This window comes from Odontomachus brunneus, unplaced genomic scaffold (genome assembly GCF_010583005.1).
Source record: "Odontomachus brunneus isolate Ranch 3 - 2012 unplaced genomic scaffold, Obru_v1 Obru_scaffold_098, whole genome shotgun sequence".
Taxonomy (NCBI): domain Eukaryota; kingdom Metazoa; phylum Arthropoda; class Insecta; order Hymenoptera; family Formicidae; genus Odontomachus; species Odontomachus brunneus.
Genome location: NW_022639548.1, coordinates 392,281 through 419,822, shown reverse-complemented (window position 1 = coordinate 419,822; position 27,542 = coordinate 392,281). Strand labels below are relative to the sequence as shown.

The window sequence follows — 27,542 nt, the reverse complement described above, 5'->3', positions numbered from 1 at the left end:
CTCACCGAATGCCTGCAGCTCAAAGCCGGCCACGTTCTGGAACAGATCTGGAAAGGACAATTCCACCAGTTAGCTTTATTGTACATAGAGATACGAACGGATTAGCTCTTTGCGATCGCAACTCATTCCGACAGCTATTTCTCGATTTACGATCCAAAGGGTTAAAGGGAATAGCGTATAGAGTCTATGAAATCTACCTTCGAGCCGACTCTGCTCTGCCCGAACCGGATCCTCCGGTGCTGCATCCGCATCCTCCCAACTACATCCTCAAGTCCTGCATTTACTGTGCGGCCGCAACCTCTGCCGGATCCGCAACAAGAAGTAGTTTTCCCGATTAATAGAGAGGTTATTCGTGTGTAAGGAAGTCAAGAACACGGAAGTTTTGATCGTGTTTTTCCTCTAAATCTAATCAAAACGGGCTGCGATAGTCACCATTTAGATTTCACGTTGCCCCGCGACTCACGATGGACACAGCACAATAATCGCGCGTGCAAAATATCACACAGTGGTTTTCACTAATTAGGAAAAGTCGGGAAAAGTGCGCGACGCGATCCGATGTACTCGTCTCGGCGTTGGAAACCGTTATGAGACGTAAGCCTACGTGTCTATTGTCGCGAGACTTTCAGCGCGCGTCAAGGGCGCGCGACCGTTGGCGCGCCGCGATAAGCAGGCGGTAAACACGCCGTATGCCGCGCGATACACGGGGCTTTATTAACGCTCGAATATTTCAGGGGAAACGTCCAGTAGTCGATACTCTATCTGCTTTCGGCACTCTCGCGTGCATCTTTCATCAGATATTAAGGTTCACGGAGATTTAAGAGAAAGCAAAAATAAGAAAATATAAAATAATAATTAATATAATAAATAACTAAAAAATTCCTATATATTTTTTAATAATTTATTATAAGATATGAGCAAGGATGCTGAAAATTTATTGCTCAACATTTTCCTCTATTAGATCTAGTATTATTAGAAGCACTTTTGTATTTAACTGTATTTTTGCATAAGTATTTATGTTGAAGTCGATCCGTATAGAAACTTTTGTGTTAAATTTTTAGTGGTTTAAGAAAATTTAAAGGAAAATGAAAATAAGGAGATATAATAAATAAATTGATGAATAACTAATAAATAATTAGTAAATCCTTGTACACTTTTTGATGATTTATGAACAAAATTGCTAAAAACTGGTTACTGAGCGTTTTCCCCTATTAGATCTATAATTATTAGAGGGTAAAAAAAGCATTTTTGTATTCATTTGTATTTTTGTATATATGTTGAAGTCTATTCGTGTAAAAACTTTCGTGTTAAATTTTTAACATGCTCATGTAATTTAACATATTACCGTCGTGTTTTTTTTTTATATAACATTTATTGTCGCGCGTTTCCGTCATCGTACGACCATCGATAATTAATATCTCGTAATAATTTGGACTTAATCATTAACGACACACGTAAGTTCACGACACGTTCGCACAGACCGTCTTGAAGATATCGCGTGATAATATCTCGGGGCATTCTGCGTATTTTTTTTTTTTTTTATTTATGTGATTCCCGCGCACTCGCCAGACGCGATTCATTTACGTTGCAGAGCATCGACAAGATATGAGTGCACGTAAATCGTCAGGCTTCGGCGGACAGGTCTACAGAGTATTTCCCTCTAACTATGGCTCGGAACTTCCGGTCAAAGCATGTCGATAGAGACAAGCCACACCATTAAGCGCCGCGATACCCCATACAAATCACGTCGATCCACGATTTATGGTCCATTCACCCTCTCTCGCAATCGCGTTATCAGTGCCGATGGTTGGCTCGGCCGAAACGAGGCTTCTCCATGAAAACACGTTGTTGCGACAGTATAGAGTAGGATCATTCCCTTCCCTCATATTAACGGCGTATCAAAAACACACCATTTCGATCTTCAATGATATTCCCGTCTATTTCCCTCTACTCTCAGACTACTCACGCATATCACAAATACAATTTGCACAATCGCTTATACGCATAACACAATTTATGTTTGCTTTGAATAAAGATAAAAATTCCATCCCTGCCTGCCTTCCGCTATCCCTCCCTGAAAGCACCACGGTGTTTCATACGCGATTACATATCGCGATAGCGCCACATTGGCTGGATGTGACGAAATTTTTGGGCGCATGGAAAATTCGAATCTGAATAAAAAGCTTCCGCGCGGGGATACATACAATGCCTGCAAATATTCGCGTGAAACTTTTGCGGAAATTGCTCAAATATAAAGCGCTATCCGAGTCGAAATTTCCCCGAGTTGTACATTTATCCTGCCTATTCCGATCAATTTGAGGGAAATGTAGAATCTACAAGTATAATACTAAATAAGACGATTGTTCCATTTCAATGCTACAAATTATTACTTAATATTATTTCTGTCACGCTGAATTGTCCTTAGAAAGAATTTATTTCAGGATTATTTAATATTCAATTATCTCAATATTCTATCTGCATTGACTATTAATTTCAATCATCAATATATTAATTATGTATCTTGTTCAGTTGCAAATACAGTATATGAGCAAGCAAACATTAAATAATTAACAAGAATAAACATTCTCATATTCATAATATTTTTATTGTTTCTTATTGGCGTTGGAAATGACGAGAGCATTTGGAGATTAAAACGATATAAAGAAGAGAAGTTGTGAAAGCAAACATTGCAACTGTGTATCTGATAATGCTACACGCTAGTAGAAATTTAAATTTCGATCAAAATAGTAACAAGATTAAATAGAAATGAACAGAAAATGTTGGCATATTCAAAATGCCTTGCGTTTGTTTTTAAGTTTTAAAAGTAAAGATTAAATGCAGGTGAAAAATATTCAAACAAGCAGATTAAAAAACGCGTTATCAAATTTATGTTATCAGAGTAGAACAATATCTATAATGTATAATGTTATATATCCCGAGATCCTCTATTATTCCTTCAGACTTGACGGAATGTGCAAAGTTAAAATATAGGAGGAAAATTTCGACTCGTGTAAATTTAAATTTTTAGTATTTTACGTTATGACCACGTCGCTCTGATACACGTATGAAAACATACGAGTTTCATCCCTTTTTATTTTCGCTACTTCTACTGCATTTTATATTTATCCATTATCCTCCCGCATAACGTATTACAATCTAATATTGATCAGGTTGGAGCTGTGTTCTCCCCGCGCGATACGTTAATCTTAAATATTTTAATAAATTCTTCACAGCACGTTTTATTTTCTTTCTATCTTTCTGTCGATGTTCACGTAATGCGTGATGACTTCATTTTAGCTGATAACTATGAAGAGAACGAAATTCGAGCAATACCTGATATAACGCGCAAACGTTAATAATGACTCACCGCGTGTTAAATCACGCAGATTATATATGCGGAGCGCACATAAAACGTATATTTCTTTAATTTTGTACCACCAAATAACTTCTACACTAATGCAAATTTACGTTGACAAATATAGCATATTCGCGTCACGTTTCCTGCAAACTACACCGACTACATAAGTACACAAGCGTATTGTATATTCGTAGAATATATCCACATCTCAGAATTAATTCACGCAGTACGTCGACACGAATAACCGTCTTTCTTTTTCTACACCCGGTAACAATTCGCGTTACAGAACGTACTCCCTGTCCCTATTTCTTTTTTTTTTGTTTTTCTCATCATTCTCAGCTTTCTTCTTGTTCTTTATAATGTCAGGAGTGCCAGCGGTGTACTACCACGGAACAGGAAGTGAGAATGCAGGCCGCGCGTATACGGAGGCGCCGATGCAACATGTCCAACGCAATGCACTCCGGAAGAAATGTATGAAGTCGACATTCACTTTGCTCGAAATACGCACTGAAACACTTCCTTCTCTCTTTATCTCTTTCTGTCTCTCTTTCTCTCCATCTATCTTTCTCTCACACACATATTACATACACGCTCGTGTACCTTCTTCGTCATCGTCGGCCTCTTTCTCTCTTTCTCTCTCTTTTCTCTCTCTCTCTCTCTCTCTCTCTCTCTCTCTCTCTCCTCTTTTTTCCTCTTTCTGGTTCTCTATCTGGGACGCAGAAATCCCCCATGCGCGCGATCTTTCGAAGTACAACCATTTCTCTGAGCATTCTTCTCGAATCGTCCCGCCTCGTTTATCGCGTTTCGTACGTTTCTGCCTTCCGTCTGTTTCCGCACGGAAAATGCATATTAATACCGAAGTGCATTTCGATGCATCGAGTGCTACTCCAGGGAGTCTCGCGCCGTAGTTTCGACGGCGATCGATACTCGTAGGTTCCATTATTGTCGCAGCCAGTCGATGCATCCGAATCGAAACCCGTAGTCGCGGTGGTAAACGCCAACACGGTTTCGAGCATCCCCGCCTCGATGGAGAAAGCTGATACCGTCGATACGAGCGAAAGCTCTCTAAGTGCACCGAGAAAACACCTGTCACATTTTTCGGCGACGTTTGGCGCTTCCGTTATTTCCGACGTGTTTCCTTACACGCGCGAACTCTTATCGTCCAACGGGCGTGATAACGCCTTGACGGGGGGACGCCAACACCTAAACGAACGCCTCCAAGAGACGCTTCTCGCGTCCGGGCGTCGCCGAAGACGAGAGACAGACGGCACGCATACCTCAGGGATCCTCGTCGGCGTCCTCGGGAACGAGACTCGAAAACAAGAGAGACGATTGACAAAGCAACACACTCGGATAAATAACTGCTCCGCCGTGTTCTGTTTTCCTTTTCAGTCATCCATCTGGCGCGCCATCACTTCTCTGTTCGTTGTGTTCTATTCTCTTTTCGTTTTTCCCCTTTTTTTTTTAATGTACGTTAGCTCTCGGGCCGTATATTTGTCGAGTGACAGTCAACGGAAATGAATAGCGAAAGCACATACGCGCGTTGCAAGTGCGGCGCAGTTGTGACCGAAGTTTTATGTTTCAGTGGATCTAACCAATGGACAGCTCACCCCAAACAACAACACGCCCTTACTTACGCAAGCACTTTCTGGTACGTCTGAAAAAGTCTTTTCTCTTCTATACTCGATGCTGCGAACGTAATGCGCTTTTATCGACTCGCACGGAAATGCAAACAAACAGTTTCAGTGGCTGCTTTATCGTTAACTGAACGCGAAATCGGCCGATAGTCCGCGGGAAAGAGGTAACCCTCTGGAAAAGCCTCGCCGAACGAAATACTGCGACAAAACGTCGCAACGCGACATTGCGTTCGAATTGGGTATCCGCGCCCGCTCTCTCACCGTGTCATTTCGGTGTCGTTTGGCATTGGCACAAATTGAATTCTGTTTACAGGATGGATAATTTCGCGGAACATCGGGTCACTCGATGCCCTCCCCCAATTGTAGCATTTAACGTTACTCGATGTTCTCACGAATCAATCTCCATTTGCCGTGGACAGTAACGGTCGAGAGAAAGATTTCGCTCGGTTAATGTCTGTAATTTCACCAGGCGATTCCCGACCCGTGAACGCGAACAACGGAGAGCATGGCTGCTTTACTGAGCATGATTATACCGCATGACTGTTCTGTGTAGAATCGTACTTAACGGTTATAGCCAAGTGTGTATCGCTAGCTTCGGCTGACCTGAGAACGAAAGCTCTTCCTCGGAAAGTCAAACGGCGCTGACTGCGCAACGCTATTCTCGCCAGATGCGAATGTAAAGTAACGAGACCGTATTTGCCTCTCTTTTTGCTTCACGGATTTGCGTAACCCCCTGCGGTCTCTCGAGACGCACGCCTTGTCTCATCGCACCAAGATGGACGTCTCCTCGCGACTGAAGGCAACATGGCGGTATTAATAGATACCGTCTCGTTACTTTCGTCCCTTAATCTTCGCGCGATCGCCTGCCGTCGAATCGCCACGAGAAATCGTTACGAGGGAGCGAGAGGGAAGAAGAGCGAGCGATGTGAGAGGGGCGGGAAACGCCGGCGTCATCCCTCCGGCAAGAGAAGTGTCGCGCACGCCGGGGGCGCCGAGATGCCGGCAGCGAAATACGCCGCCTCTCTTTTATTTTCTTTTTTCTCTCTTTTTTTTTCTTCTTCCCTCGCTCTCCCCTCGTCCTCCCCATCTGGAATCTGCCCCCGATCTGCCCGCCGTCGCGCCGTCGTGCCGTCCGCAATCTCCTCTCAAATAAATCAAACTTTTGAATCGCGCTCGTCCCTCCGCCGCGGCTCCACGCGCACCTCTCTTCCTCCCTCCCTCCCTACGGCACTGGCACAAAACTTTGTAACCGGCCGCCATTGTCAAGAGTTTAAAAGCTGAATGGGTTTTTAGATTGTACGCCGGGGCGCTTTCGGTTTCCCGCAGCCTCGCCGCCGTCCTCGCCCCCTCTTGTCCTCGCCACCCTCGCGAGAGTTTCAAATTCTTCGCGTACCGCCCGCTTACGACCCCCCCGTATTCCCTTCATCTCCTCTTCGTCGTCGTGGTCGTCTTCTTCTTGTTCTTGTTCTTCTTCTTCTTGTTTTTCTTCTCCTTTCTTCTCCCTCTCTCTCTCTCCCTCTCTCCCCCCCTCTCTCTCTCTCTCTCTCTCTCGTCGTCTTTTTCCTCTTGCGCTTTCGTGACCGCCGTTAATCCAGAAGTACGTACCGTATGACATTTACGCGAGCGCGCGAGCAACGTGAGCGCGATACGCGGTATCGTTCGAGTCAGATGCATTAATCTCCGCCGCTTCTTATTGGATATCTGTCAGACTTTTTACGAGTGCGAAAGTTTTGGAATGCGGACGACGCGCCGAGACACTGTTTCCCCGTGTGCAATATAGCTTCGAGGGTAACGCAAAGTAGTTCCGCCATGATTTCGCCCCTTGTTACTTTTGCTCGCCCATTATACGAGGAGCAGTTGTTGGCAGAGTCCGGAAAGAAATGTGCGAGAATTGATTTTGCAAATACAGTAATTACATTGGTATTTCCATTAATCCTGGTTATTGTGTGTGCGTGTGCGCACGTGAGTCAGACACATTATTTGTTGGCACGCTCACACTGCAAGGAAAGTTGCAGAAAACTGACACGTATCCTCCATCGTCGAAGTTTGAAAGTAGCACAGCATGTGTAATCATTTGTGAGAAGAAAGAAAATCATGGTGCCATCGAAAGTGCCAAGAAAATTTAGACTGTCAGAAAGTATTGTTCGATATTCGCTTATTTGAGGAGAAAATATATCCTGCAAGTTTTTTCTTCTTTTTTTCAATTACCTCTGGCAACTATCGCTTTCCTGCCAATAACTGGATTCGGTGCAAGAGAGGGGATCAGTTCGCTTCGCAAAATTTTTCAGGAAGGACGTAAAACCGATCTCGGAATTTTATTACTCGCGCGCTAATTGACGCGCGCGAGAAGAGTAACGAAACTCATTAATTAAATTAGCCTTGTGACCCGCAATTTCTCCGCAGACTCGTCTAACATCGGTACCGCCGAGAGAGGAGGCGCGTTTCTCTTTTTCGAAATATAATGACGCGAATTTGATTTCGAACTTATCCTCTTGGTTGCACACCAGACGCTGCGATTGTCCGCGCTACCTTCGTTTCACCCGCTTCCCTCGTTTGTATTCTCATGGGGTCTTTACTCTGAAAGCTGAACGCGCAATGGGGTAAGTTTAGTTTTCTGTCTCTAATCGAACCAACCGTGCGCAATCTTCGCCCCGCCTGACTTCTTAACAGCACGAAGGGAAGTTAGTCCTCGTGCGGACCAAAATGTTATAGAGAGCGATATACGTGTAGTCGGAAGCCTGTTGTATCTATCTCTTTCTCTTTCTCTCTCTCTCTCTCTCTTTCTTTCTCTCTCTCTCGCATAACTTCTCAAATCGGTCGACATCACTGTCTCGTGCGATTGCGTTGCTTGTTCCAGCGACGTGTTGTACAATGTCGTATATACATACATACATACATATATGTGCAAGGTGCTTTTTTTAATTGTTATTTCAATGATCGTGCGGCTGCCTTGCAATACGCTTCATGAGTGTCTTCTCTTTTATTTTCTCCTCTATTTTGTTTCCCTTCCCTTTTCTCTTTCTCTGTCTTCGATGAAATGCATTGCGAAAAAGCTCGTTGAACGGACTCTATCCTTCTCCTTGTATTCAGTGTGTGTATCGTGATACCAGTCAGTGTAATCGCATTTACGCGATCGTTAAACCGCGCTAGACACACGGCACGGTCTCCTCGAAGTAAAGTGTAGACCAGAGATCTCCGTCGTTCACGTGTGCACGAATGGGCGTGGGCTCGTTACGAGAAACGTTACATTAGTGTGTACGAGGTTAAAGAATCTTATCTTTAATGAAATTTAACCCGCTGGAGAGCGTATCGTTGTACAAGTGAAACGAGTCTGATATTAGTAAGCGGAAAGAGGCGGAAAAAGCTAAAAACTCGGGGCGAACGCCAACGGAGCAACCACGTGCCTCAAGGTACTTGCATGGAAGATTCCTAAGTGGGATAAGGCATGCAACGCTCGTGTCGCTATCACAAGTGGAATGAAATAATCTCAACTTTCGCGTCTAATAAATGAATTGTTACTCGGACATTCGGTCGTTGCGAAATACCGTGTGCTGCAAATGGAAAAAAAAAAGAAAAAGTATCAACGCGACTTCGCGTCGTTTAACAATCAGACACTTTTCAGGTCCTCCCGAGTCCTCAACTAACATGGCGCGAGCAAAACCACCGTCGACGCATTTACTTCGTGAGATTCGCAAAGAAACACGCGATCTCAAACTATGTTGCAATGTTAGCGGCCAATTTCTTTCACTCATCACGAAACTGAATAAACCAGTCAATGATGAGATTGCACCGTTATCACGTGCAACCGCGAATTACCTAAATCAGACCACGATAGTTGAGGATCTCAATGGCTCCCGAACAAGTTAACAGTCCGCGCGCGGCAATTTCCACGAGTCCCTGCGCGGTGGACGAGGGCGAGCTTCTGGCCGAGGCTCGCCCTCGTCGCGACGACGATGTCCGCGACGTCTCGGGTTGAGAGGGTGAACATTGACGCGAGTTCGTTGCAGTGATGAACAACTACCAGGCGGCCGCAGCACAGGCCGGATTCCCGCCGGCGTCGCCGCACGCGGCCGGCGGCCACGGTGGGCCGCAGGGCCGGTCATTCCCGGCGGCCAATTCGCCGGGCCCGATTGACATGTACAGCTCGGGCGCCGCAGCCGCAGCAGCAGTCGCAGCCGCGGATTCCGTCGCAAGCTACGTCCAGGCCGCAGCTAGCCCGCAGCCCCCCACGACCGCGTTCCCCGCGATCGCCGTATCCCGCGCCCCGCTCAACTACAGTCCCGTAAGTCCACTTAATGCTTCCCCTTTATCACCGAATCGGGCCCCTCCCGAGAGAAATGGAACGAAAAGACGAAGAGCGTGGTCGAGAGTGCAGCGCAATGGTCGCACATTATCTACTTGTCATTCTACTTATCCCTACACCACAGACTATTCACATAGTATGCGCGATTTTTGGTGCCTCGAGTCGGCAATAAACGGGACGTTTTCCGTCTTGTAAGAGGAACTCCGCCGGTCAAATGGAATTTTCGTAACTGACGCGGATACGAGGAGAACTGGAAGGGACCGGAAAGTATAGCACAGAGCCGTGGTTACCAGGCTAGAGACGATTACAAAGAGAGACTAATACGAGAAGAAGCTTTCACGTCGCGTTTTAGTTGTGACGAGTAGCGAGTCCGCTAAAGTATCTTCGTTGAATGTACACACCGCGGTGCTGTCTGTCTTCTTGACAAATGTTCGTAGCCGGTAAGGCGGATCATCTAAATGAAATCGACGAGGGACGAGATACTCACGGCTTTGTGTTCGAGAACTTATATTGCACGCAGAGATTAGAAGCGCATTTTACGTTACCGCGGAAATAATCGAGGAATTCTGTTCGATCTACCCGCGTGTCGACCAAGCTCTTTATCGTTTCGTTCCATACCGCAATTTCACTAGCTTTGTGCATCTGTACGACAAGCAAATGTGGGTGCAATGCCCATTCTAGCAAACATTCAAATGCAACCGGTTGTCAATCTTTCGAAGAAATTTGCTTCCATACTGTACATATATTATTATATATCGTACGCTTTACATCCTATATATTCTAATTCTATATTTTGCGAGTACGTCTCTGGTCCGTCAGGTATAGTATGACAATTATTACATTGACTTATTATGGAAGATTATACTTAATATCGTTTCTAGGAGAAACTTCTCTGATTCATTATTTATCGTTCTCTTTCTCTCTTTCTTTCTATCTATTTATATTTGCAATATTAATACGTTCAATATTACCCGAGATTTTCCAATGTAACAATCACGTCCCTCGCATCTTATCACTTATCATTATCCTTACATCGAATATTACGGAGAATAATAGCACAAAAGTGATTACAACCTCGAAGGCCAAGTACCGCAATTGCACGCCGCAATTTTAGATATGCAGGCAAGCGCAAGGGTTTATCTGCGCGCTCACTCTTGTGTAATAATCGTTATTTTTATGGAAAGGTTGATGAGACCGATATCTTCTACTGTTCCAGGGGCCTCTCATACCGGCGGCGTTCACTAATGGCTACCATTGAGCCTTGTTAAGACCTAATAACAGGTACGTGCGCCGCCGAAAATATCCCGCCGAATGTAGACTGTAGATTTTGTCGTTTTAAAGTGAGATCACATCGAATGCTTACTGCGAATAAAACGGTCAAGTTCTGTCTCTACCGTCACAGTTTCTCGCACGAAGATGCACGAGCGACCAATGCACACCAATGATACGAAAGAAAAGGTTTTGTCCTCTCTAGTAATCCATCTAATATTAATGAAACGGAGAGTAAAGCTTAACGTCTATGCACTCGAATTTATCCAAGAATCAACAAAAAGAGAAGAAAATTAAGAAATCTCGCGTTTAGATGTGATTCGATAAATTCTCAATTTTCTATTCGCCAGGATGGACGAGACGGCAGAACGCAGCACGGTCGCCTGATGACATTATAAGCAACGGGAGTTTTGAGGCAGCTGAATACAGTGGATAATCTCTGGACGAAAAAGAAAACACATATATACACGACTACTGCAAATGACGATCGAAAGTTGCGATGCATTAAAAAAATAAAAAAGAAAAAAAAATAGATAATATCGAGTAGAAGGCAACAATCGAGTAAGATCCAATCGATGCAACTTCAAAGTCCAGGTTGTAGACAACTGGACGTAATATTACGCGAATATCGACAACGCATTAAGGCGAAGAATTTAGACCGTTAGTCGGATCTACGGAGGTTGGATGCAGCTTATGAGTAAATAGAGATGAAAAGCACGAGAACACTGCTAGAGAAGTGGGAAAAGCGCAACGAGGAGAAGACTACGCACGTCCAACGCACGTCCAGAGAAGATCAGAGAGAAATAACGAGAGGAGAGCGACAGGAAGACCGACCGACCGACCGTCAGACGGAAAAAGAAAGAGAAGGCAACGCGCGCTGCAATAGGTTTAGCTGTGGCCGAAACTGCGTATTGACGCCAGCCCGTTCTCCGATATTAAAAAAAAAAGAGAGAAGGAATAATAATATAATAATAATAAATTAAATTAATATTATTAATTGCTAAATATTTAAGCGGTTAAGTCTAGAATATATAAATAGTATATATATATATAAAGATATATATATAAATATATATATATATATACATATATATATAAATATATAAATAATTGATAATTATATTAGACGAGATAAAAACGTATGACCTCTAGTATTTAAGGCAGATAAAAGAGAGAGAGGCGGAAGAAAGATACCAACTCACGAATATTATTATATATATATATATATATTATATATATATATATATATATATATATATATATAACTATTAATTATTATATAATTACTATGGCGATTGCCCGCGTAAATATATATTATTACATAACGATAGGCACGCGCACGCGTTCACACCTGGGAAAGACTTTTGTTTCCGGGCTTTCAAGTTTTAATCGCATGCGCGGGTAAGGTTGAGGAATTTAATGTCGGCCAAGGAGAACGACGACGCGGAGAAGAGAGAAGAGGAGAGGGGAGACAAGGGCCGATGAAAAGAAAAAAAAAATGGAAACAAAAAGAGGAGAAGTAAGATGGATAAATCGAGAGGTGTTTTTGCCGCCCTTTCTCTGCGTCTCCGCGTGGAGACACGAGCTCCTTCTTCTCTCCCAACGTGCCTTTTCGCTGGCTAAATAGCGGAACGGTGCTTCTCTCCTGTCCTGTCGCAGTCCTGCTTTCCCGGGTGTGCAACAAGATAAAAAAAAAAAAAGAAAGAAATGAAGAAGAACAAGAGGGATATAGTGGCGGGCGAGCGAGGAAGTTACATACATAGGCGTGTTACATATTTGACGTCACGCTGTTAGCATTACTTGCGAGAAGAGGGAAACGTGCAAGAAGACTGCGTCGAATTTCGCGACGACGAGGCGAGCCCGAGAACACGGCAAGAAGGGCAACAGCGGAAGACCCTCCAGGAGGAAGAAACAGTGCTAGATGATGTCGTTAGAATCACAGAGTGGCGGAAGCTCCCTAGCTGCATTTCGCCGACGAATCCGCCGTTCATATCCCAATGAGCAAAACGCGACCGCACGATGCGCGTGTGCGCCGCAATTACAATGAGTTCATAATTGCAAACTCGACGAAGAAATGTCATCATGTTTCATGGCAATAAGATACTTTGCGCTAACTCGAAAGGAATCTCGAAGAGTACTATTTGTTATCAGTCTCATTCACTCAGCTTGCGTGATGGCCTCCTCGCTTTTCGAAACAGTGGGATATGAACGGTGTCGATTCGCGTCGCTCCGTAATTCTAATTGACACCGAACGCTCGCTTCGATGTTCCGCTCGGAGTTTCCGCTTCCGGAGGCGCCGGACGACGACTGTTATGAATCTAATCGGCCACTGTATAGCTTTAAAACCGACTACGTGCAGTAACCCCTGTTACAATATACACACATATTACGCGTACGCGCGAATTACCGTGTAATTGATTTAAAGTAACGCCGTATATGCATGACTCTATAGAGATGAGCTAGTGTAACAAAAGAGAAAGGAGAGTTTCTTTCAAAGCGGCAAACAACCGCAGCACATAACACACATTCATACAGACAAGCGTGCATACATTCACGCAAACACGCCGCACACGATACAACACGCACACACATACACACACATACGAAAGATACAACACACGCTCCACATCCCCGGCGTCTAATCGTCTAAGGCTGAGTTACACCGACAGTCCGGATTAACTAACGCTGGTTAGCAATTCATTATCCTCCGCTAAATTATAGTCTTACTCGTAATATACAGACGGACAAAGGAAATTTATGGTTAACCAGCGTCGGCGTTAAACGACGTAGGTGCGAACCTAAATAAGATTCATACAGGGGGAGATCAAATTATCGGAAGAGGAGATCGAGTTGAAGGGAGGAGCTAGCAAATGTATACATAGAGATATCGCGTAATCTTCGTCCGCGGTGTACAGAGCGTCAATCGACGATGCGCTTCAAACGCTAACTTAATGGGAGAGGACGAGGAGATATTATGGAAAAAAAAAGAAACAAAATACCCCTAAAATTATATACGAGAGAAAGAGGGAGAGAGAGAGAGGGAGAGAAAGAGAGAGAGATAGTGAGGGAGAGAAAGAGAGAGAAAGAATGAAAGAGAGAGAGAGGGGAGAGAAAAAGGCAGAGAGCAAGAGAGAGAGAGAGAGAGAGAGAGAGAGAGAGAGAGAGAAAGGGGTGAATAAAAGTGCGCGTGAGAGTGCGTAAGCGTTACTTTTTAGAGATAAAAAAACGCGCGATCGCCAGTAGCGTCGCGATTAGATCTAGGAATTAAACGGGCTAGCGAGGAAAGACATAAACGTGAGAGCGAACATTATATTATAACCATCTATATATCGCAAAGGAACGGCTGGACATCGGATGCTGCGTTCATTCGCGCTTCCAGTTCAATTCAATTCTGGATGTTGAAAGAGGCCAAAATTCCGCTCGACGAGAACGCGAGGCGAGCCCCTTCTGACATCCGTGAGCCTCAATTGAACCATGTTATTATATGAACGGATACACAAACAAGCGATGCAACGTCGCGATTCCGGAAATCATTTCTCCGAGTTTCCCTTGAAAGGAGTATCCGTGCTACTACTTTTTTCCTTTCGGATGATCGCTTAGCTCGTACGACTCTAGATTGCATAACACGGTCCAATTGACGAGTGAATGAGCGAAGATCCCGACAGATCACTCGCGACGATTCGGGAGTGTTAGATTTAAACTTTGTCGTGACCTTATGGACATTGCGCGCGGAAAGACGAGAGGAATTTCGATTGGACGCGAGGTCAGGCTCGATTCTTCAAGGCGTGAACTTCCGGACGGTTGGACGAGTGATCGGACACACCTGGTGTTATCCGTTTTTTTTTTTTTCACGGCCGGGCGAGTCGCAGGAGAGATTTGACGGATGGATATATCGCTACGGATGCACCACGAGCTAATTACCAACATTCGTAGGCTAAGTTGCATCGACAGTCTCGCTCAACTAACTCTGAGTTATCGATTTGATATCCCTTTCTAGAGATCAGAGAGAGTCTTAGCTAATATAATAATAATAGATAAAGGAAACGAATTTCGTGTTAATCTTGATTAGTACTAACCAACATTGATACAAAATCACAGTTCTTAGGTCTCCTTATGCGTGCCTTCTTCGTCGCGCGTAACGCGTTCAGTCGCCGTTGCGTTCTCTCCGAATGGAAGATTGCAGAGATTAATAGAGATGCGTTCTCTCTTTCACGTGCGTCGTGACGCGTTCGCACACGTAGCCGAAAAAGCTTCCGATCTTCAATCCCGGCGCTAAGATCGCACGCATAAGGAAGACTCCGAGCGGCCGTTGCTGCGGTAATGTGACAATGCATTTAAAGATAAAAAAAAGAAAAATATATAACAGCGCATGTGCGTGGGTGCGAGAAGCCCCGGCGTATATTGACGGAGAGTTTTAACGCGAGAGGTTCCTCCCTTCTTTCTGGCGACAAGGGCCACGTCGCCCTTAATTAAATTATGCGCGTAATTTATACGACTGGGACGTTCGCGTTTCGTTTATATATCGCTGAACAAACGGTTCCTTATATTGCATATTATCATTACTATGATTGAATTCACCGGAGAGCGTGTCATCGGTCGATTAATTATAATTATACGAACGATGAATATACGCGCGGCTATTGCGCGCGTGCTGTTATTATTATTGCATTAAACAACAGGGTAAACAAAAAAAAGAAGAAAGAATGAAGGAAAGAGAAATATCTTTAAATTGGATACGTGCGTCACGTCGAACGGCAACACCATTTTGTTTTTTCGGGTGTATACGTGTACGCAACTATACTGAGAGGAATATATATATACGCGCGCGCAAACGAGTCAATTCTTAACAAACGTTAGCAATACTTCTTCATGACCACAAAGAGACGTACGGCGGCAAAATGGCTAAGGCGTGTCAACACGTCAATACCAGTATTCTTAAGTTCCTAAATTATGCGCGTAAACTCGGTTCGTTTTAAGAAAGTAGAGAAAAGACAAAGTCGGCAAAGTAGTGTCTATCGTGACCGGGGAAGGGGAGAACGAAATGGGCGAACTGCGATCACGTGTGTATCACCGCATTTGTCGATACCTCCCGTTACCTTGTGAGCAAAACAAAATGGTGGCTGTCTCATTATATGGCTCAGAGATTAATTTAAGTGTGGAGAGGGAGCGTGATATCTTCGAGCAAAAACGTTCAGAGTAGACGTATTGTGCATAAGACACGGAGAAGCGATCCACCGCATATCCGGGTAGTCGCTCTCCTTTAATCAAAAAGTTAAGCGAGACAAGAATTTCAGTCGAGACGATTGTTCAATAATAGTCATTGATAAGCGAGAGTTGTATGAACCATCTCAGACGCGTCGAAGGTAATAAGTAAGCTAAGTGCGTGCTTCTTCAAGATGCATTTTCTCCCTTCGTTCGCGAACGTGACAAATTCAAATCCCGATTGCCGATTGAGTAGAGATCGTAAAGTAGAGATAATTTGTGACTACAATATCATTTTGCAGCTGACTAGTCGAGCAAGACGACGCGAGTGTAAGAATTAATAATCGAAATTGAATGCGCGACGCTCGTCACATTTAACAGATGAAGAAGTGATATGTTTGTAGCATCCCCCTGAGTAATTAATTAAATTAACGGCTATTACATTAATTAAGTTTAGCGTTATATATGAGTAAATTACATTACGCCAAAAGTGCTCTACGTTAAATCTGTTAACAGTCGTTAAATATACTTCCTCTATGTTATATAATACATGTTCCAATACATGTTATAATACATGTTCCAATACATGTTCCATGTTCTTTAACCGTAATTAATATTTATTAATCGCCATGAATTTCCCGATTCGTCTCCTCACTTAACTGAAATTTATTTATTTATTTATATATATATATATACATATATATATATATATATATATATATATATATATATATGTATATATATATATACTCTTGAGTGTGTAGACTCTCTCTCTTTCATGTGTGTATCTCTGTTTCCTTGGAAGAATCTTTCGCAAATTCGTACTGCAGTCGCAAAGTATCCCCACTTTCAAACTGTAAAAAAGTGTGTACGTTCGCGCAATTCCCTATCTTACGTTTCCCTCAGCGAGTTGTTGTGTTTCGCTGCGCAGCAGAAGTATTGCTGAATGAAAATCGAATCTGGAGCTTTTGTGTTGCGCGCTAGATGTTCATCGCGCGCGCGCGCGCGCTTTAGCACGTATCTTAATTCGATTCGTGATAATTCAACCAACGGAGATGGATTCACAGGAATACGACACAACGGTGTCGGCCGCAGCGACATACTTTATGTGTGCAAATAACAAATAAGGCAACACAAAGCTAACACGGGTGGGCTTTTCGTAAGAGAGGCATATAGATGACTACTACACGGTACATACACAAACACTTACATGTAAAACAAGGACATAACACCAGCTCAACAGAACGTAGTAGAGCGTAAACGCGAGATTCGTCGCACGTAGGCTTAAGAGAAGACGCGCGAGATCGCAGTGAGGAGATAAAAAAGTGTAAAAAAAAAAGAGTACAGAAAAGGACAGGAACGAGAGTAAAACAAAAGGAAGATGGTCGTAGTGAAGCGTACAAGTCGTAACTTTTCGCAATTGGGAAGGGAAAGCCGAGAGAATTCCGGGCCGTTTGCGTAACATCCGCTCGACGGACAACAGCCCGAGAGCGGGTTCACGACGAAAAAGTACTCCACTCTCAATCCGACGGCAGAATTACGAAGTTTCGTTCGCGACCGCCCGAAATCTTCACGCAAAAGGTTACAAATTTCGTCGGGTTGGCTCCTTTTTCCGTTCCTTTTTCTTTTCCGCTTGCTAAATTTTACAGTGCTCTCGGCGTGAACACCGATGCAGTTTGAGAACCGTGGCGTAAACCGAAAGTAAAGTATTAATCGAGATCGAGAGGGACGAATCATCGCGCGATCCGACGATCTAGTTCAAAGGGCCAACGACCGAAATTATTTTTAAATACTGGCTGGCTATCAAATATTAAAAAAAAAATTTTATTGGACAATTATTTATCATCATTCACGCTGTGTATCCTTTTTAAGAAATATAAAAAAACCTTTTTATTTTATATTTTAGGAAACAAATATATTTATATTTTAGGAAACAAATATAGTCGTGACTTGCATAATTCACTTGTAATTCACGTTTGTAAATTGAAAGACTAAGCAAAAAGATCGATACATATAGAAAGATTGACCACTTCGTCTATATCCTTATATATACGATGAGTTGTACTATAATTTATATTATGTTGTACTGTAATTTATATTATGATCAGCTCATACACTGTATTAAAAATTTGTTGAGTTGTTGGCTTCGCGGGAACTAGATTATCGAATTATTTACTACTGCCAATCTCACAATCGCAAGAGAAATATTCTCAAAAAAAAAATTGTTTCGGAAGAGAAACAAATGCATATACTCCGATTCAATAGTTTATCTTACAGCTGTTTGACGAAAGCAGAACACTCTATAAGGAGGTAATTAAATTGCATAACTTTATATTTTAGGTGTATATTAATCTTCTTCCACACAATGTGTATACCGTTACTTGTGAAAAGGCAATCACTTGTTATGATGCAAATAGTAAATCTGTCCTCGAATCGATTATACTCATGTGTAATACTACATTTGAAATCATTGTAGAAATTATCCATCTTTCTTTGTTGCGTTCTACTTTCCTCGAACAGTAATATATTTTAATTTCGTACCTCTTCATCTCGTCGTATATCGGTTTACGTATGCTTCAAAATGCAATTCGCGCAACAATTTTATGACTTTAATATAAAATGCAAATACTCACCGATATAACGTCGCGATGACAGCTCTGGGATGTTCGGAGTTCTTCCGGCAGCCTCTCCTGAAAACAGGCAGAAAAAAAATTATATATATATGTTTAAATATATATATATATATATAAATATATATAAATGTATACATATTCGAAAAAAAGAATCTACGATCAATTATTAATTACAAAGAGGCGCGATCAATATACAAATAAGTTGACGCGAGAAAAAAAGAGTGAAAGACAGCGAGAGAAAGAGAGAGAGAGAAAGAGAGGGAGAGAGAGAGAATGAGAGCGCAAGAGAGAAAGAATGAGAAAGGGTATGCAAGAGATAAAAGTGTAAAAGAGGAGAGAAAGGGAGAGAGAGAAAGAGAGATGAGTTTGTAGGAAAACAAGAGCAAGCAAAATATATGTGACTATAGTCCAGGCGCGTTTATATTTATAAATATGAAATATATTATATAATATTGAAATATTACATATATATATCTCTAGTATATAAAAATATAAATATATAAATATAAATATATATATAAATATACATATATATATATAAATATACTTATTGAATGATTATATAAGAAAGGCAAAATATATATTATAATTATATATATATATAAACGAGATATATATATATATATAGGCGAAAAAGAAAATATGAGGATTATGGAGATGAACAGATATATTGAGACATTGTTTTATGCATTTGTATATATAGTTATTGATGTTTTAAAGCTAATATACTATTGTACTGAAACTTTTGGATCACCACCGATTGCGATATAATTAATGGGGGGGGGGGAAGGGGCGAGAGGAGCAGAACGGGGTGGGTAAGAAAGGAAGAAAAGGAGGAGAAGAGTTGTTTGCGCGAGGCGCGGCTAGAGTAGGCTAAACTCTCTACGAGCCTATTCGCGATTCTCAAGAGCTTTTTTTACAAGACCTATTTAGATGAAAAACGAATTAATTATGGACATATGAGGTGGACATATGAGGTAGACGAGATGAAATAATACGACATCGATCGCTCGTCGTGTTCAGAGCCGCCCCTCGTGCGACTGCACATGATATATACATACATACATATAAATAATAAGATAATAATTATGACGGCCGATTTGTACATCGGTTGTCGTAATATACATATATACGACAAGGAAAACGTATAGAGAAAGAAACAGAGAGGAGGAAAGGGGAAAAGAGAGGGGATGACAAAAGCATGCGGACAGACATTAATTAATTATTTAAGCAACTTACTACTTCGCGCATGAGCGACAAACCAATAAGGCGGGAAGTTTTCATGACCGGAGATTGAACAAGAGACGCTATAACATCACACGACACACATTCATTTGCAGCATACACGACAGTCATACTCATACACATACGCACACGACACACAGATACATACACACGATCGCAATGGTCCCGTTCGCGTCGTGACGTCAATTCTCATTGCGAATCGGTCAGTGTTTTCGTCCGGCTTCAAACGAAAAGAGGAAAAAGAATGTCTGACACCTTACGTGAACATAATGTATCAGTGATGATATCGGAACACCGTCAAGAGATTTAAGTGAAATATTATAAAACACACATACAAACACGTATACATAATATAAAAGAGTATTCAATATAGATGAAATCAAAGCACTTATATGAACTTAACGGAATGCGATCAATTATCGACTCTCTTTCATAGTGTTCGGATATCGGCAAACAGTGGTCAGGGAAGGATCAACGCTGATTCTTGGCTCTGCGATGGTCGATCAGATCGAGATATTTCTTTCTCCCCCTCGTTTCTCGCAGTGAGAATCGCGTTACTCGAGACGTTGTTAAGCGAAAAGAAAAAAAAAACAAAGAAAGGCAGAAAAAGAGAGAGAGAGAAGAAACGAGTGAATGTCGTTCAAGCACAGTTACTTCGTATGGAAAAAAGCAATATCGAGTAATAATTTAATATCGAGTAATAATTTAAACGGTGAGGCGCAGTAGCGGATCGCACGCGCGAATCCTTCGTGATTAATTGTTGTTATCGCCTATTTCGCGCGGATGAAGTAAAATAGACGAGTATTACGGCGCACCGCACGTGGCCGCGTATATAATCCATTACGAAGTTTACGCGAAACTTTTCCGCGTTTCTGCCTAATTGCGCGGCGATAATTGCTCGCGCGCGAAACCCACAGTTAAAACTACGTAAATACACTCGTTCAAGCTCAAACCCCTCGGTAAGAATACACACGGCTTTTTTCCGCGGGCAGAACACGTTCTAATTAATATTTAAAAGTTACATACACTATATACAATCGCGCGAGTTCACGACGTCGACACTTTCAAAGACACCGATAGACAGGGCTCTCGTTGAAGATTCTTACGACATACATGTTTTCCTCTAACTGCGATCAAGATATATAAATTTACACCACATACACACACACACACACACAAACAAGCAACACAAACACATTTGCTACAGTAGATGAACGCATACACGTTCACCAACACATTCACCCAAAAAGGCACACATACACACACATACATAAACATATGCGTTCGCGTGTTCACACAACGGCCAGTACAGGGACACACCCACACAAACGCAGCACGCACACAGTGGGAAGTCAGATCGCACTTCTTCTCACGGATTTGTCGATATCGATCCTACGATCACTTTTTATGCACCCTCTATTCCTCGACTAAAATACGTTTCCTAGTGCGGCTAGTTTAGCGTGTTTTCGCTGCGCGACACGAAATTGCGCGTTTGATTTTGGTTTCCTCGAACGCAAACGAGCCGCCGAACGAGGCAGTCTGCAAAGAGGACGCGATCGGGTTGTCCCCGTAGCTCTTCCCGCGATGTGAATGGCTCGAGAATATCGAAAAAGCTCGCCGGAGCCCGTAGATAGATAAGCAATATTTCGCATAAACTAAAAGTATTTCCCGAGACTGCGTGCTTCACTTTCGGAGGTACATTCGGCCCATTCGAGTCATCCGGCGTGTACATTTAAGGATACTCCACACTCTCACAGCACAAGTCGTCAAAATTTCAGTCCCAAACGCTCGCGACGGAAAGATCGTTCCCGAGATGTCGGACGCGACTAGACGAATGAATCGAGTCGCTTTCAATTCTACGTTCGTCGTAAAGTTCTCGCGGTTGTACACCGCGGTTATACCTTGCGAATCGCTCCCGGGGAATAAAACTCTCAGATTCGTGTCCGTGCTCCGAGTTACTCCTAATTATGTATTCGCCGGAAAGTTTTACCGCCGAGAAGCCCGAAAGAGCGACAAACCGGAACGAAGGGTCCCGTAGTGGATGATAAGTTCTATCGCCGAGCTTCGTTCGGCGGGAAAGCAAAAGTCAAACTCTTAAGTAGAGATAAACCGCCGTAAGCGCGAGCTCGCACTCGCTCTCCGGGACACGTACGAACTCGTCAAGGATTCGTAAGTGACACCCTGCCGAATCCTCAGAATTGGCGGCTAGAATATCCCGAGAGCGCTCCGGACGAGAAAGGGAAGCACGAGTCGATCGGTTGAGTGTCAAGGGAGAGAGAGAGAGAGAGAGAGAAGGAGAGAGAGAGAGAGAGAGAGAGAGAGAGAGAAAGAGAGAGCGTCTCGAGTCGGTAAATCAATCGATTGGCGTGTATCTAGTCTTAAGCTTGAATCACGGAGTCGAGTAAGACAAGAGTCCGACCGGAGTACTTCGATGATTTTCCTCGCGGAAAAGCGGACTCAGTTTTCTTTTCTTCCTTTTTTTGTTTTGTTTTCGTTTCTGCGTTGAGTCGCGTTACGATTAAGTGTTACGTTTTATACCCATTGTCACGCGACGTTGACGGCATCTTCAATTGCGTTTATCTCACTCATGAACTCTGTCGTATCGCAACGCTCCTTTTTCGTTAACAATTCAATGGCGCTTGTTTAACCAACTCATTCACTGCCGACCATAGCGCACTGTTGTCTTCGCTCCCGCGGCCACTGCCGCGTAGCCGGAACGACCGCGGCGAGCTGTTCGTACAAATAAGAATCGGCAGTGAATGCGTTCAGCTTCCTTGTCAGGTTTTCGAGGCATGTGCCGAGGGTGAGTCGCCGTCGTCATTGTCGTCGGGTATTAAGTTACTTGCGTTGATAGAGGCTCGCTAAGCGGCGATACGTTCGATACATTAGCGAAAACGACGAGCGACGACGACGATCCATCCGCGGATGCGCGTGCGAATATATAATATAAATATAACCCCAAATACATATATATATATAAATATACAAAATATGTATATACGCTGTACGAGATGTTTCGGAATTATAAATGAACAATTAATTAGCCAATAGAATTTTCCCGGAAAAACTGTAACAAAAGGATTTCGATGAACGTAGGTTTGCGAGAGATGATTGCTTTCAGAATATTCAGCTTTCTATCTTGTAAGCCACGTTTCAATTATGCCTTCGCTTCGATCTACATTAATAACGTTAGTCTTATTCTCACGAATGAAGAGGACAAAGAAGGAAATCTAGACGAATCTGTCGTGAGAGAGAGGAGATGTGTTATGCGCGGAGTATCTCCACATTGTCGCACTTACATCTATCTCGACGTTTGGCTGCAGTCGTTCTTCGAATTGACGATCGAATAACGAGAAGATCGATGTTCGTTTCACGTTTTTACGTCGATTCGTTCGCGAATAACGAGCCTTCGAAATCTCTGTCCGCTGGTAAACATCACTATGGGTGTGAACGATGTGAGGTCATCGACCTTACATCTCCACTCTGTCCGCCGGAGGCCACGTAGTGGGAAGCGGCACTTGTTACAGGGAGGGGGAGACGAGTCTGTATTCCCAGCTGTATTTATTACGTGCTGGAATGCGGACTCGCTACTCACCACGCGTGCGCGTCGAGCTAAAGATAAAGAACGCGGGTCGATACAGTCGTCGATAATTCCACTCGCAGGGGTTGTGGCGACTTAAAAAAATATAGACCGTTGGAAAACCTCGCACTTCTGACAGACGTGTAGACGTTCTTCTTCGAGATGAAGATCAATTAGCGAAATTAGATTATCATGAGAGAAAATGTCGGTCTTTCTTAGACTGAAGCGAAAATGAATCTACGATAGCAATCTTAGATCGATAATACTGTAAAATCTCGTTTTTTGTATTTTAAATTAATCTGACATGCATTAAAAAAAAGAAATAATAATTAGAAGATTCTTTCTTGATTTTGCTATCCGTGAAAATTAATCTAATTTGTTTCATGAAATTGTACAAAAGGAAAGACAATATTAAAAAGTTGCAAATATGTATATATTGAACTCTTCGCAACTGCGACCATCGTCATCGGCTGAGATGATTTAACGAACGTGTGCACTCTGAGATTGCTGATACTTCAAAATATCTGAAGTATCAGTCATTCTACAGTGCATGTAATTGTGTAGAGATCTTAGCTTACAAAATGAAAGAAGCTGAATATCCTGAAAACGATCGACTCGCGGATCTATGTTTATTACGACTCACTCGTTTGTTTATTTGATCTCTATTAGCACTTAAATTTTTACCTATGATACCGAAACATCCTGTATATACACTCACACGAGGCATCATGGTATTCTAAATATATGACGATGTAATTACACTTTGCGTACGTTCATACATGTGCCGTTACACGTAATCGACAACACTGTTAATATATTCTTCCTACATGCAAAAGTGCGAACTTCAGTAAGGTTTCTGCTAACTGTCAAACTAATCATCATCATCACAATTGAATTTCGTCAAAAAATTGCCATAATTGTTCTGGCGTTACATGATTCTTAGCAATTTTTATCGATATCAGCACGGCGGTGGTAATTGCGTATGGACGCTTCGGTGAGGAACGAGTCCCGCAAAGATGTTTCTTCCGTTCAGTTGGTGCTTGTAGCACTACATAGTCATCGAATCTCGAACTGTTGATTCTTCGTGGGACTCGTCGCTCGTCAAACGCGATTCGCGAGTGTCATCCCGTCGCATTCTCGATTAGCTCTTCGACGTTCAGTCAGGGCATTCGTCCGCGACCGTATTTTTCGATATACTTTCCGCTTTGTACAACATCTATACATATATTTATCGCGTAAAATGTCGAATCGTCTGCCGCAAGACTGCAGTTCAATGGATGCAACTCGATTCGGAACGACCGTCTATAATAAATCGGGACGCGCGCTCTCACAGATTCAAATTAAATTGCACCATATAAATTGATGCAATGCGCGATTCTACACTATCGGAGCGCTCTTTTGTACTCCTTGTAACTTCTCAATAGCCGTGCTACGTCTCAAAGCTACCTGTCCGTTCAAGCCAAAGGAACACGAATATCTTACGATCGCGTTTCGTTCAATTACCTCGACGATTCGTTACACCGTCATGCGACATTGTTTACCTTGACGTCGCGAAATTATATGGAAGCGCGCTCATTTCGATTACCCAGAGCACATGAAGTGGAAAATAGGTTGGTTTTACATGCGTTAAAATTTACATATCAAATGAATCTGCGCGCGTGTAACACGGCTTAGTAATTTTTAGCGTTATATATCAACCGTTCGGAAAATTTCTATTTTATTCTCATGTGCAATAAATAACGACGTGCTGGAGCGTTATGTACTGTAAAAAGGAAAATGCCCCTTTTTGGGTTTCTAAGTTTTCTAAAATTATGTGTAAATATTGTTTGAAGAACTGTATACTCACAGAAGCATCCTTCTCACGCGACACATTCATGTGCAATGACATAAACGTTTGCTAAGTTGTTCAGAAAAGTAAACGATCGCACGGAACGATCTGCCATCGCACTAATAAAAATTATGATCCGAAAGATTCACATTATTATATATTAAACGCTCTGAATGATTCGTATGTTCGCGCGTTGTCGTGGGTTATTATTTCGTGCCGACGCCAACCGATGAATTAAGAAATATGTACTGTCGTCGATTTCTGACGTTACGAAAACGCGCATTATATAAATCTCGACTCGTTTCAAAAACAACCCTACGACGTTTCGGCAAAACACTCACACGATACATTAGGTTTGATGTCGCCATAACGTTCACATCGGTGATGCAGCGAACGAGGGAAACCAAACTTTCGAGCATACTTTCTGTGATTCGCAGCGAAAGGATCGCGATAGCGGTAAAAAGAAAGATTTAAAAAAGTAAGAGAAAGGAAGATAGAGAAAAGAAAGAGAAGAGCAACGGCGAACGCGAGAAAGCTCGACGGCTATGGCACAGCTTGCAATGAGGAAACTTGCAATATAACAAGCAATAACTAAGCCCATTTTAATTCCATGTATATTAAACGATTATGTGGATGCTTAAACGAGATTTATTAAAATTATAAACGAGCAAGCCAAGAGATAAGATGAAAAAAAAAATACCAATTTTACATATTCTTACTAATCGTAAACGATTACAGTACATATAGCGATATACTAAATTATACGATTATGTATCGACTTAAAAGGAAAAAAGAACAAAAAATGGTATATATACATAACGATAGGCCGCCTGCGAGCGAGCGAGCGAGCGAGCAGACGCTAATCTAATCTACGTAAGTACGTAAAGGTTTCAATTTTACACTACCGATAATAATGACATAACGATAAGACTATATAAGATATATTGATGATTTATAATAATTATAACGTTGTACAGAATATTTATGAAGAGCCCGCTGCTGGGGGGAGAACCGAGGAGTCCTCCTTTCGCAAATGTCAAAAAAAAAAAATCGCGACGGGTGATCGCCGCGAGAAATCGACATAACCCGTTCAATCACTCGAGCGAGGAAGCCGGGGGCAGAGGAAAGGGGGAGGAGAGGGCGAAAGTTAAGCGGCGGGAGGAACTCGATTCTCTGTCCAAAAGCGGCCAGACTATAATGGATGTTTTGTAAGATAAAGACAAAACGATTGCGGGGAACGCCGAGGTTGCGTTCGAGGAAGCGAATCGATCGATTGGATCGATCGATTGGAGCACTTCGGATTCCGTCGGCGATGCTTCTCTCAAACGGAAAAAAAAGCAGAGATAATACGGGATTGGTCGATTGCGCGATACTCGAGCGACTATAGCGGGGAGAATACTCGGTCCCGGGATATTCAAGTGAGGAGAAAAGCGAGGTAGGAACAAAAGATAGAAAGTGAGAAATTATCCGCCACAGTGTGGCGCGTGCGAGGGCCGATAATCTAATTAATTGTGTATGTATACAAACAAAAATAAATATATAATATTGCGATTATAAATATTAAACTAATAAAGAATAACAATATTATACCCCTCTCTGTACATATAAATATATATTATAATACAATGATTATTGCTATATGATTTATTATAAATATATATATACATAAATATAAATATAACTCATGAATTCACATTATTATGTTTATTATTGTTTACTTCTGATTATTGAAGTTATTATCATTGCGACGATGAGAATAATGATGATGAAGATGATAATGAGAACGATTATATATGATTATTATTATTATTATGATAATATTATTAATATTTAAGAAAAGGTTCACAACGTGCCGTGTGTATGTGGGAATAAAACATATAATATAATGGACATTGTTCAATTCAATCTAATGTCTCTGTGATTTATTACTTCCTACCCATCACCGTATTATCGAACATCACCCAACACGATCTTACATGATCTGTTGTTATCATAATGTGAAATCATGAAATAGAAATCGATTCAATCATGATTAAACGTAGATGCTTGTGTGCACAATGCAAAATTCAACGGAAAGATCAAACTAGTATAAGATAAACGCAAGGCTCACTACTATTTGTTATAACCGTATACTTCTCTAGCGCGTTACTATTTCAAAAAATATTCATCTTGTTACTATAAATAGTTAAAGAGTGTTGGAGCAATCCAAGATTAAAATGCGTAACGCGATTAAAGTCTCATAAGTCGCGAAACAAACGCGAGACAGAATATTAAGAAATAGATGCATGATCACAGTTGCAAACTAAATTACCTTAAGGCTCTTGATCCCTTGTCGTGAATCTTGATTGATGACGTAGAAACAAGGAGATGCATACCCAAAATTTGTGTAAAATACGCAAGATTAAAATACAAAAATATGCAAAAAATGACAATTGATTAAATACATTTCTAAAATACTCCAAACATTTTTCTTTTACTCTACCAAGAAGT

At 42.1% G+C, this 27,542-nt stretch overlaps 1 protein-coding gene across 10 annotated transcripts in view; it reads left to right on the top strand.

Annotated features, from left to right (window-relative positions):
- The window catches only part of LOC116848714 (RNA-binding protein Musashi homolog Rbp6), a 926,784-nt gene extending 899,842 nt beyond the window's left edge, over positions 1–26,942 (top strand). For 9 of the 10 annotated variants that reach the window (XM_032825098.1, XM_032825095.1, XM_032825096.1 and 6 more), the window contains 5 exons: positions 3,722–3,826; positions 4,941–5,006; positions 9,000–9,274; positions 10,512–10,576; positions 10,915–26,942. In XM_032825098.1, coding sequence (XP_032680989.1) covers positions 3,722–3,826; positions 4,941–5,006; positions 9,000–9,274; positions 10,512–10,553 — 488 coding nt within the window. In that variant the 3' untranslated portion in view covers positions 10,554–10,576; positions 10,915–26,942. The remainder of the gene's footprint in view (positions 1–3,721; positions 3,827–4,940; positions 5,007–8,999; positions 9,275–10,511; positions 10,577–10,914) is intronic. The other variant, XM_032825097.1, reaches the window with a different exon arrangement.
- The last annotated feature ends 600 nt before the right edge of the window (positions 26,943–27,542 follow it).